General features: G+C 36.0%; 1 protein-coding gene across 1 annotated transcript in view; it reads left to right on the forward strand.

Moving 5' to 3' along the window:
• LOC150082577 (importin-4-like) overlaps positions 1-2,364 on the forward strand; it is a 186,556-nt gene extending 184,192 nt beyond the window's left edge. The window contains exon 29 of the mRNA XM_090377536.1: positions 2,234-2,364. Within this exon, the coding sequence (XP_090233662.1) occupies positions 2,234-2,364 (131 nt within the window). The remainder of the gene's footprint in view (positions 1-2,233) is intronic.
• The last annotated feature ends 11,438 nt before the right edge of the window (positions 2,365-13,802 follow it).

Below are 13,802 nucleotides of genomic sequence, written 5' to 3' on the forward strand. Positions count from 1 at the left end.
CAGTTGTTTATAGGGTTTAAGGTGCATCAGTGACTGAGAACATATTGCACTGTACATATATGTTTGTAAATTGCATGCGTTCTGTGGTTGATTTGACTGTTTTCTGAATGAAAAACCAGTTTCCAGGTGGGGAAAGCCATGCTACCCTTGCACAAGACTGACTAACTTAGTCATGTTGGGAAAAAATAAAATAAAAATCCATCAAAATGCCTTGCACCATTGACAGGATTTGAACTTGGGCCTTTCTCACCTGGTGTGCAGAGGATGGCGATTATATCAACTGTGTGTTATCCACGAGGGCAGATTGGTCAGTATGACCTGCTAAATGGTATTGCTGTGATTTTATTATTTGTATGTTTGTATAATATATAAATTCTACTTAGAGTTCTTCTAATGTAATTCTTGCAAGTAAATATAGTGATTTGAATTATAATTAAAATTACTATATTTGCATACTGTATTTAAATTACATACATGTACTTTACTGTATTTAATAAAGCTTTGTTAATATGAAATCTGCTAGTTCAGTCAGTAACAAGGACACCAACTGAAAGATCATATCACTGTGCACTTGTAAAAAGAGTGAATCATATGAAATTAATCCCAGTAGCTTAATATGATGAAACAGCAGTAATTTGTAATACAGTTCACATCATATGACTAAAAATGGTACATGGAGCATTTATAATAACAAATCATAAATGATATTTTGGTTCATATTTCCAAATAAAAAAAATAAATCTTAAAAATATTTAGAGATTTTAGAAGTTACGTTAGAATGTAGGGATTGAAATCGAATGACATATTTCGATAATATGGATGATAACTTTTTTCCCCCCTCCTGAAAATAGTGACACATGAAAGAAATGAGGTTGAACGCCACTGATAGTGTGTGCAACCCATTTGAAATTAAATGGTTTTGCTCTTTTTGGTTAAGAAGCCTTACTCTTTGATCTCTCAGGTTGAGATGCTGCCAGAATATGCTGTTGAGAAGTTGTACACCAATTAAACAGCCTTTCCTCTATGAGAAATATAATTGACATTTACTTGAAATGGGATACCACCATCCATACAGCTGTTTCAATCTCATTGGTAGATGACCAAGGAATTCATCTGTGTGTTGTCCTCTAGTCCAATGATAATTGCTAGAGAAATGATAAATGGTGTAGAATGCAGGATTAAAAAAAACTGCCTAGTTTGATTACTCGATTCTTCCTAAGGCTGAATAAAGGAATTCATAATGCATGGAAGAATAAGCCCCACTGACTTTGCAAGTAACAGTGATTAAGATTACCATGTGAGAAAAACCTGATCCAAATCTGGTGAAGATTGGAGAAATATTTATGCACTATTTGCACACCATAGAGTTAGTCAGTCCTGGGCGAGGGCTTTATGGTTTTTCCTCCCACAAACTTTGGTTTTTCATTCAGCATACAAACTGACTGTTTTGTGGCCTTAATTTCTTCTATACAAAGTACTAAAAACAGTATACCACAGAGATATGTACTTAGATGATACAGCCTACTTAGATGATGATATACCTTTATAAAAGGGTAAGCTTATGCCCTACATAAGGTAAAGGATAAACGAGCTGTAAACATGAATAAAAGGGTAAAGATATGGATTTCTGTAAAGTGTGTTGTTTTAACATGTCATTTTAGTTTTAAATTGTTTAATAAATGAAAAGCAATTCTCAAGGTGTTTTTTACTTTGATAATCTAACATAAAGTTTACAAAACAATCTTTTGTGATTCAGGATTTCCATAAATGTAAATACATATACAAATTTAAAGATGTGCATTCAGGAAAATTGGTAGATGTTATTTGCCAACCTTTATCAAGTGACTAGTAATAAACAATTAATAATTTTCTGTGCATTAAGCTCAAAAATAAAATAGTTTTTTTTGTAAATCAAATTTGTCACCTTGAGTTACAGTTGTCATACGAGTGTAATATCCAGATATCCAAAGACAATTACATGAGTTTTGGCAGTTGCACAAGTTACTTTTAAAAAAATTTTTTTTTTAAAATAAGTAATGATTTCTTTTTTTAGTAATGTGAATTGAGAAAAAAACTTACTTATTATCATAATTTAATTTAATCACATAACTGAGATATGCTCTAAAAATAAATAAGCTTTATTTCAAGCAAAAGTGGATGATGATAAATCTTTTATTTCGATTTAAATAAGGAATAAGTGAGTCTTACCGTTCCCTTTTTTTTCTGTTTACAGAAACCAGACTATTGCTTGTTGAGTTAGTAAAAGCCATTCATCGAGAATATCCTAACAGCTTACAGGAAGCTCTAGCCACCCTCTCATCAGAAGGAGCCGAAATACTTAAAGCATCAATTCAAAGTTCCTAGCGTTTGTTTTCTTTTTTTTTAACATAATGTATTTAATTTTTATTGTTTGTTCCACAAGTGATTCATTACATGAATCACGAGTGGTTTACGAAATATACTAATGTTAAAAAATATTTAAATTGTAAGAATAATGAAATAAATTTTAAAAAGTGGCATTATTAGTGTTTGTTGATATAGAATTTTTCTTTTTTTTTCCCCATTGTTTTTTACAGTACAGAAATTCACAGTTTTTGTGAAAATATGTGAAGATGGTTTATTCACTGTAAAATGTAAGGTTAACATTAAATAATAAAATTGAAATTTGGTACGTCTTTTTTAATAAATACCCTCTTGGTATACAAATAATTTGAAATGTATCCAGAAAATTTGATTTTGGTTATTATGTGAAATTTGTTTTAATTAATACAGCCAGGCCTCAATTAATGTGTTTTTCAGTTACTGCTATTTGAAAAAAAATTATACCACTTTTCACTTTACATGATGCAAATTTCCAGTTAACAAGATCTTTTTTATGTGATTGTTGAAAAGATTTGAAATGTACGCTAAGCTTACCACGTGTCAGACAGGCAATAAACAAGCGTTTGCCCGCCTCAGTGTGTTCTATCAACTATCAGAAGCAGATGTGTTACTTGTTTGTCTCCCGCTAATAAAGTCACGTGCAGACTTGCATTTAAAAATTAGAATTTTTAAATGCAAAAAAAAAATTTAATTTTTAAATGAGCCAGATGAAAATGTTACCTACCACAAAGGAGATAATGGTAAAAGAACTAGATGAAAATCTTTCATATCTATTTATTATTATTTATTTTGCCAGGGCCTAGAGATATTGTTTTGGTTATTGGAAATTGATTGATGAAAAAAAAGAAAGGAAACGTTGTTCAAACATTTCCGTATCAGAGTTTCTTCATTGTATGTTATGCAATAAACATTTAATTCTATAATTATTTTCATTATCTTTTACATGGTATACAGTTAAAAAGTGCCGACCGGGCTAGCCGGGTGGGTAACGTGCCTGCCTGGCAACCCAAAGGTCGCGGGTTCGAATCCCGCCTCGGGCTTGGATCAAAGTACTGCAGAAACCTTGGGAGGTGCATTATGACCACAGAAGCCGATGTGCCAACAACTACCAAAAAAAAAAAAAAAAAAAAAAAAGTTATTTTTAAAATTCTTTATGGACTTTGAAGGTCACAGAGCAATTATAATTTTTCCTATTCATTATTATATTCAGTTAACATGTTTCCATTTTGCGCAATCCGCTCGTGGGACGAATTAATCTCGTTAATCGAGACCAACCTGTACTAGGAAGAAGTATCTACAAAGGTCATTCAAATGACAACTGACGAAGATCTTGTTTTACATTGATGATCAAAATCTGTTGGAAATACTGAGCACCTTTATAGCCATGCATAAAGTAGAGATGCAATCTGTAATCTGATTTTTGAATGCAGAAGGAATAAAACTTACTGAAATTTATTGAAGAACGTTGGCTCAATGTAGCAAAATAAGCATAAGCCAACAGTAAGTCTATGAGTGGGTGACGTTTAAGAACAGTATTAAAAGTGGTGGATTTCCCTCAACCAGGACAACCACATCGTGCCACGACACTGGAAGTCATAGTGACGGTGGAAAATTCATATAAGGAAACAGCCACATTAATATTGATGTGGCTATCATTAGCAAAGCGCTTCACTTCTGGAAAGTGTGATGGGTTTTTTGGCATTTAATGACAAAACTGGAGGAATGATGACTTCAGGTGTGTTCTTTGCTTCTTGGACAGTGTGAGCAGAAAGAGACACCTTAAAACACACAGTTACTATAGATGAATCCAGGGTGCACTATTACACACTAGAAAGCAAATTCTAAGTTCAGAGTGGTGCCATACAGGCTCACCTTGAAGAAAGTCCATACCCAAGCATCAACCAGGAAAGTGTTACACACTATTCTGGCATCATGAAGTGATCCTGGAAATTGTGAAGAGAGGAGAAACAGTTGTACTTCTGTACTAATTAAAGTCAACAATTCAAAAGAAATGTTATGATTTACTGCCCTTAGGTATGTGGATGCAGCTGGATAACACCTGTCCGCACACAGGTGAATCATATACAGGAGATTGAAATTTGAGTTATTACCCAAGCCTACATATTCACATGATTAACACTAAAAGATGCATTTCATTGCTCATCAGGCAAAGAGATCAAGACGATAATATACAAATGACTTCAGTGCCAACCACAAAACTTCTCTCGGGGAAGCCAGGAATTATTGTATTTTTGGGGGAAGTGTGTTGAATATAATGGGACTACATTAAAAATTGACATTCATAGTTTCCTTGTTTGTGAAATAAAACTTTTATCCAACTTCTGTAGTTGTCACTTGAAATGACCTTTGTATTTACCAGTACTAAACCGGAGCCGTCATTTGAGTCAAATCTTTGAATTAACTGGCAGAGTTACTGTGGTTTGCAAAAAATATGGACACTATCTTGAATTGTTTAAAAAATTTTAATTTGTAAATTACTTCTGTAAATGAAACCAGTTTGATCCCTAAACTATAGATACTGTTGAGGATAAAGTGTATACCAGTCAGATGTTACAGCAGAAAAATACGAGAGTAGGTGAAGTAGTAACTATATCCAGATGGAGCTGTTCTGGTATGTATCATTACATCTGTAAAGAATTCTGGATAAGTGTTTTTCTAATGGAATTTCTCCCATATTTGTTAGCCCAGATGGGAAGGAGTGGGGTTGCTAATGACAAAGGTAACAAACACAGAATGGTAATGTTACTGAATTATAGAATCTCGCATCATCTGAGCATGGCTACAAGTATATATCCTTCTGCCAACATTATTGGCAATCTGCTGGCTGAGTGAACAGGGCCCTCTTGACAGTATTAGCCATATAGTGAAAGGAAGTCCCAAGTTTTTGCACCAGTCAAAAATATGTGATTTTCTTTTCATATGGGTACCTAATCGGCTGACCTTTTGACTTTTTCCACACTGGCAGCTTTAGCCAGAAGGCAACTTATTCCAGTAATTTGCTTGCTAGCTAAAGAAAACTTCTTGCAATCCAGTCTAAACCCGTTCTCCTGTAATTTTATTATGCCCCTAGTTCTAATGCAGTCAGTCCTCGTATAACGCGATAGTTGTATTCTTAGAAACCCTCGTGCAATATAAATAACAGGCCTTATGGGAAAAATTGGGTTAGGTGCCGACCACCCAAGATTGGACACACATTTGTAACCAAAACATTACCAAACACAATAAATAATCGTAAAATCATTTAAATTTAGATTCCTACCTTAAAAATAAATGAAGACAGCTTGGGGGAAAGGGTAGAAGCAGCAGAATTATGGGGAAAGTGGCGGCAGGTTGTCATTATTATTGGAACTGGGAGGTGGAGGAGATGCAGATGAGGGCTTTGGATGAAATGTGGTCACGCCAGAACTACTGGGCTGTGGCTCATTTTCTGTCTCTTTCTTGGGTGTTTTCATAAAAAAGACATCTAGGTTCTGTTGTTTCACTATCTTCTTTCTTTCACAAAGCAGCTGCTTATATGGCTCCAAAGCAGATTGAATTGTATGAAGTGCTCTTCTGCTTCTTTCTGCATTGTAATTGTTACTTTCTAACCATTGCATACTTTTCTGAAATAAATTTAAAACTGAAGATAACTCTGAAGTAGAAAGCTGTTTTATGGTGGATTTCAGGCATTCATCTTTTTTCTCGTCTTCCTCCTGCCCTCCAGCAACAAGTTGTTGCAGTTCTTCAGTTGAAAGTTCCTTTTCACAAGACTGAAGCAACTGTTCTAAATTTTTTTCCTCCAATTCCTCAAAGCCAACCTGCTTTGCAAGGGCATCACAATGTGCTTTTAATTTAGGAAGCTCATTTACAGGATCAAAGCCTTTTAAACCACAAATAAAATCTGGTAAAAGAGGCCGCCAAACACCATGTAAACATTCTTTTGTCACTTTGTTCCAAGCCTCCACAGTTATGTAAATTGCATTCCTTATGTTGAATTGCTTCCGCAAGTCTTTAACTGTTGGTGCATTTTCGCCCTCTGTTTCTGCTATCAACATCTTAAATCTTCACCAGGACACTTCCTTTTCACTTTTTTCAAGTATTTTACTCATTTTTTAGGAATAGAGCACAAATATAAAAAGAACAAAAACGAGGAGGCAAGCTTGATACACATAAACAGCACAGTGCTCAAGTAGCAACTGAATAGACAATGCAGTGCCTGTGTATAAACTGAATATACAATGCAGTAAAGGCAGAAACACACAGTGCTCACATTTTACATGCTTATGTTTTACTAAAGCACATTTCTGGAGGTCACAACCATAAAAACAATTTGCAGTTTCCAGTTTATTGGGGGTTCCTGCTAGTGGAATCTGTTAAACGGGTAGTAAACTCTAATTACATTTGTGATAATACCGATAGCTGGAATTCTGTCGGTTTTTACATTATTATGTGAAATGCGTTTCCCCTTCCATGAAATCTTCAATCATAAACAAATAAATTTTCAGAATCTTCTCTTCATTCCTACTGTGTTGTGTTCAGTTGGGGTGATTCTGTCATGTTTGACTGCCATTTCTTGTAAACACAAAGGCAAATCGTGCATAAGCAAATTTGGTTCGTGTTATATGCAACATTTCCCTATTTATAAATCATGTATGATCGAATTTGTGTAGTGTAAACACATGTTATACGAGGACTGACTATCTTGTATAACTAAAAATTTACCTTGTTTCAAATTATTATCCGATTCAGAGTCCTGTAAACCTATGGCACACAGATGCTGATGCCCCAAATAAATCCCCAACCTATAAACCTATCAGGTCCCTGCTTGCTAAGCTCAGTAGCCCTTACTTTCTTTCATCACACAGGTGCTCTAGCAGGTCACCTGTCTTAAGACCCTTTCAAGAAGCTTACTTTTTCAGTCAGGTGCAATCTCCATAGACACAATATTCCAAGTGGTCTTACAATTTCCTCATACAATGGGATTATGACCTCATCTCTACAGACAGATGTTCAATAAATCACAGCAAGAACATCATATGCCCTCCTTGCTGCCTGTCTACACTGTTTGGAGAACTTCCTGTCACGACCACTTGTGTTATAACTCCCAAACCCCTTCCTTCCTCCACTGTTTTTAATTCAGCCCCATTAAGTGTATAAGCTATTTTGGATTATTATTTCCCAAGTGTTAAGACCTTGCATTTGTCTGCATTAAGACAACTGCCACTAAGTCGTCCTGAAGAAGTGCTGCTTGGCACTGATCATTAACTATTCCCCGATTTTGACATCCCTGTATTCCTTTGTTTATGTCATATAAGAGAATTTGAAACAGTGGTGCTGGAACCAATTTTTGGGTGCCTCCACTTCTAATATTAGCCCAAACTGAAGAGTAATCATAATCAATTAATGGTTACCCTTAGAAGGACCACAGGGTGCTCTGAACTACAGTGATTTCAATATGTTCCAGCTTTTACAGTAACTTCTTTTGTGGGACTGGGTCAAATACTTTGCTAAAACCAAACATCTTATACTCTGGCGCCTCCGTAGCCAGGTGGGCAGGAGCAGCAGTGCGTAGCACACGCTTCTTGATTAGACCGGGGTTCGAGCCCGTGACCACCAGATGCGGAAAGGTCAGGGAATGACCACTGCATATCCCCAGAGCAATATGGCCTTAGTTGCTAATGCTCCTAAAAACCAAATAACAAACAAACAAACAAACATCTCATACTCTTTTGGAAAGTTTGGGTTTAAATCCCTTCAGAGACTGGAGGAATTTTTAAAATGCCTCTGCAACTGAGATAAGCTATAGTTAGTATTTAGTATTAATGATGGCCATATGGTGCAAGGAAGCCTAAGGTTTATGCTGCACCAGCCAAAAAAAAAAAAAATAGTTATTGCTCTCAGGCATTAAAAATCAGGTCTCTTTCAATTGTTCAGTTATTCGGAATTTTTGAGCTTGTACAAAATGCAGATTTGTCTGGGAACAACAGCTATAGCAGGGATTTAAAAAAAAATAATAAAAAAACAGAGGAAATGACAAAATATGATCAACATAGTTGATGCACCACAAAAGACCCCAAAACAAATGACCACTGGGAACCAGAATGTGGGAGGGTATTGTTAATATCTGCCACTGAGACAAGTAATATTGGCCACTTTGCTGCAAAAGGATGTTGCCAGGTGGCATTATGTTTGCTATTTTCAGAGATTGGAGATAGAGGAAGCATTGTAAACCTGGTCACTGGAATGGTCAGAGTTTGATTTATGGTCTTACTAGTACAGTCAACTCATAGATAAGTCAAGTTTAATTATTTTAAATTAATTGATCTGTGTTTCTGCTGTTTTCTCATACCTGTGTAGTTGCATTTAAATTTTTTTTCTGATAAAAATTCAAAACTATCTGAATAGAAACACCAAATTAAAAATTTTTTTTTTTGTTTCTTAAAATGTCATCATCAGACGTTTTCAATCCACTGAAGGATGAAGGCCCCTCCAGCAACTTTCCAGTTTCTTCTGTTTTGTTTTGGCCATCCATTTACTACCCTCATGCACTGGAGGGTTTGGTCTTTTCCTCAAACCAGGCTTCTTGAAGGGCATTATAGCCATAGTAGCTTATGCGCCATTAAACTCCCATAACAAGCTTCTTGAAGAGAACCATTCTACACATACTTTGCCACCAAAGTGACGTAACAGGGCTTACCACCGAGAAGATGTGCATGAGTGGATTTCAGGGAGACAGACCCCAGGCCTCTCCTAAATCTTCTAAAATAGAAAGATATTGGATCCATCAGTGTTTCAGACTGAGTGTCTAATAACACACAGAATGCCCATTCCCTTCTAAGCCCCTTGTATATTCATTAATTATATGTATATTCAAAAACATGTATATTCATTAATTCTGCTTATTTCTTTTTATTATGTAAAACTGCCACGAATCCCATGTTTCAGAAACAGAGTGCTTTTATAAACAGCTGCAGAGATGTGTGTATATATATATATCATGTAAAATTTCATACTCTGTATAAAAACTACCAAATTTTATCTTGGTTATGGGATGCCACTATGGTTAGTGGGGATGACTTGCACCAATGTGATTTTGCTGCTGAAGGAAAAAAATTATTACTGAAAACTTATGTACTGATATAAAATTATATGTAATTAAGTTTATTCATCAATTACTGATTGTATAAATGAGAGTATAGCTTTAGGTATATTTCTTAAGTAGTAAACCAATGCCACTCCCTTTTAAATGGCTTACATATACACTATTATAAGTATGAATTTAATGATGGTTTGATCACTTCTACCTTTTACGTAATTTTTGAGTTACTGGGTGTTATTCAAGGTAAAGTTGGATTTAAATGAGCAGTAATAGTGAGTTGTATTTTGAACTGATAGTTAATGAAGGTCATTTATTTGCTGCACAAAAGTGTACCTGTTGACCTTGTAGCAGTATTTGCATTGGTAATGTCTGTTGATAGTCATATCACCTGTGAATTTATATGACTGACTTGTTAATGGCATTAAATAAGTGGGGAACAGTTACTGTGTGTTAATAAGTTATAACCAGATTTAATATCAGTAAACTGGTTATATCAGTAAACCAATTTACAGATATAACCAGAAGAGGCTATGACATCTTTTATATCTAATACAATCAAGTATTACAAGCTGGCTACATATCTGGATTTCTGTCATTAGGCCAAAGAGAAGCAGTGATGGGGGGGGGGGGGGGGGGGAAGGTTTCAGAATGCTAACAATTCTTTGTTTGGAGGCACTACCACTACATCTCACTGTCCCTCTCAAATGTAAATTACCATATAATGTAATTTTCCTCAAGTGTGAGGTCACTTTTTTTTACAATACAAATGTTAAATTTATTATCAAAATGTAACCTTTTATGCACGAAATAGCCACTTCATTAGGTATCTACCTAATAGCTCTCACAACAGCCTGAATTCATTGGACACTGACTGCATGAGGTGTTGAAAGCATGGCAAAAGGGTGCTGAACCATGTTAATTCAATTGCTTTCCATAATTGTTCTGAAGTGGATTGTGAGATTCTTTACTCTGAAGAGCACATTTTACTTTGTCCCACAGATGCCCAATTGGATTGAGATCCAATGACTGGGAAGGCCACTTGCAGTATGCTGAATTCACTCACGTGGAACCAGTTGTGTAAAATTCTAGTGTGAGCATTCTTGGCAGAATGCTCACACCTCTTCAGAAACAGCGCTGGGCTCAAATTTTTGAGAAAAATTTACATATGTAATGTATATCCATAAGGGTTTCTTTCAAGGACTAACTGGTGAAATGTGATTTCCTCATTGGGATTCAGGGGTGGGGGGAGAAAAAGTTCATTCAATGGAAACACCATGGGTTACTTCCACCCAAAAAATTTTGGATTCAATCCTCAATCAGGAAGACCATAGCCACCATTTTTTCGGATTTGGAAGGGATTCTTTTGATAGACTACATGCCATATAAGAAAGCAATTTCTGGAAATGCTTACACTGCTGTTCTCAAAAATTTAAGAGGTGGCCATAAAGGAACAGAGAAAAGGGAAATTGACAGTGTCTTGCTTCTTCATGACTATGTTCCTGCGCACACGTTTCATAAAGAAACAGACTGGATTCCAAGAACAAAAGCCATCTGCCCACAGTCCACACTGGGTTCCCAGTGATTATATCCTCTCCAGAAATTTCAAGAAACACCTGCACAGATATTGATTATTTTTCAGGGGATGATGATGACCTCAAGGAAGCTGTAAATGGGTTTTTCAGAGACCAGAAGAAAGATATATTTTTTTCCAGGTTCACATATATGAGGACCAGTATGAAAGTAATGCCTCCTAATTTTTTGCTTTCAAGTGTGGCACTGTAGATCACTTCCCATGTCATTTAGTGGTCATTACAAGACTGCAGTTTTGCCATACTGAGTGGCACTGTGATCTGTCTTGTGAGTCAGCACACAGATAGTTCAAAATGGTGGATGTTACAGATATACATATCAAGCAAGGAGTGGTGATTGAATTTTTTACCAAGGAAGAAGTGATGCCAACTGAAATCCATGTCTCAAAAATATTTATGGTGACAATATTGTAGATGTGAGTATTAGACACTGGGTAAGAGTGGGGAAAGTGACATTGTTGACAAGCCCTGAAGCTGCTGGCCAGTAACATCAGCAGCTGGATTGATGTGCTGATCAAAGAGGACCACCACACATGTGAATTGTGAGAATGCAGTAGATATAGGGAAACCTGCTGTGATAACCACCATAAAGGAACCAGGCTACAAGGTTTGCACCCGGTGGGTCCTGAAAATGCTGAAACATGAGCACAAAGAAGCCCAGAAAGTCATCTGCATGGAACTTCTCCAGCACTATGAGAGTGAAGGAGTGGTTTTTCTTTCACGCATAGTCACAAGTGATGCCCTAGCTCCGCCATTATGACCCTGAAATGAAGAGACAGTCGATGGAGCGGCACCATCAAAATTCACTGTGCAAGAAGTTCAAAAGACAGCCTTCTGTCGGTAAAGTCATGGCGACAGTGTTTTGGGACAAAGATTGGGTCTTGCTTGTGGACTTCTTGGAGTGTGGCACCGCAATCAACTCAGATTGATATGTAGAAACATTGAAAGAGATGAAAGCCTGCATCTGTAGAGTTTGACCAGACAAAAACTTGAATGAGGTTCTTCTTCATGACAGTGCATGGCCCACACCAGTTTGTGCACAATGGGGGCCACTGCAAAACTGGGGTGCACTGTTCTTCCTCCTCCCTTCATAGCCAGGATATTAAATTTTCTGAGGAGAAAAAATAGGAGACATTACTTTTGTACCGCTTCTTGTAGTTTTTTTTTTTTTTTTTTTTTTGATAGTAAGAATCCTGTTATTAAAAGATTATTTATTCTTATTATCCACTATACCATCAGAAGAAGGAATAAAAACATAGTTTGCCATTTTAAACTATTTCTTGGTCCCCTGAACAAAATATTAAATGTTGCATGTTATGCAACAGCATGTTTGCTTATGACTTTTTTGGTGTGCCCATTACAGAATTAATAAAAATAAAACTACCTTTAAATTATTTTTTAAAATTGTTTGTAATTACATTGCTGGATGAGGATATTGACCCAAATCTCTTCACACGTCCTGTGGAATGTATTCTATAGATCACCAACCACATGGTAATGGTTGACAATCATCATTACATTCAAAGAGACCAAAGAAGAACAGTAAATTTTGAACAAATTAGAACAAAGGTCTCAAACTGTGGCTGTTGGATTATACTCGGCACTGTCAATACAGCTGTACCACAGGGCAGTATTATCATATAATTTTTATTTTAAGCCTGGACTTTACAGTTTGTCTACATAAATCACAGCATGTCTCGGTGTTTGGCTTTGTCCATAACATGTTTTTTTGGTGTGATTGAACAAATTAGGGAACTGGTCTCATAAAAACAGTGTGATTTTGACTAACGCATATCAGAATATTTTTCATTCGTAACTAATCCAAAACTAAACTGGTTTTAATATTTTCTTTTTTTTTTTAATGCTTGGAAGTACAAAAAAATTATATGGAAACATGTATCCAAACAGCAGTTTTGGCATAATTATTTGAACATTTGTTTGTTTGTTATTTGGTTTTTAGGAGCATTAGCAACTAAGGCCATATTGCTCCGGGGATATGCGGTGGTCATTCCCTGACCTTTCCGTATCCTCCGTATTTGGTGGTCACGGGCTCGAACCCGGTCTAATCAAGAAGCATGTGCTACGCACTGCTGCTCCTTCCCCACCTGGCTACGGAGGCGCCTCATTTTGAACTATTAATTTAAAGTGCATTTATTAAAAATTATAAAATTATTAAATATAAAATTTTATTGGCCTTTATAAATAACAAAAATATGGTTTTTATTTAGAATTTATAAAATTTATTTTTATTTGCTTATTTAAAAAATTGTAATTAAATTTTAAAAGAACAGGGTAGGCCAAAAATGTATCTAATTTCAAAATGACTCCCCCCACCAAATGACTGTCTGTTGGTTCAGAATGTCTCGGTTAAGTTTAAAACAGAGAAGGGCAACAGGATTCTTACCAAGAAAGATTGCAGTGTCTGGAGAATAGGCACCTGCCAGATAATCTGATCGAGGTGTTAAGGCTTTGAATGGATTGAGGCAAGCTCAATGCTGATAGGATTCTTCCTCTTGTTCAGACCATGTGCACGAGGAAACACAAAAACAAATTGAGAAAGGACAGTTGCAGAATAGATGTGCGGAAGTTTGCCTTTAGCCAACAGGTGGTTGAGTGTTGGAACAAACTTTCATCTGTTGTGGAAGTTGATAGTTTAAATAAATTCAAGGAAGAATTAGATAAACTATTGGAGGGAATGAATAGGTGAAATGAGAGGTGTCGTGTATTTTTTT

Source organism: Mastigoproctus giganteus, chromosome 7 (assembly GCF_048544385.1).
Source record: "Mastigoproctus giganteus isolate SK-2022 chromosome 7, ASM4854438v1, whole genome shotgun sequence".
In the NCBI taxonomy this organism is placed as follows: Eukaryota; Metazoa; Arthropoda; class Arachnida; order Uropygi; family Thelyphonidae; genus Mastigoproctus; species Mastigoproctus giganteus.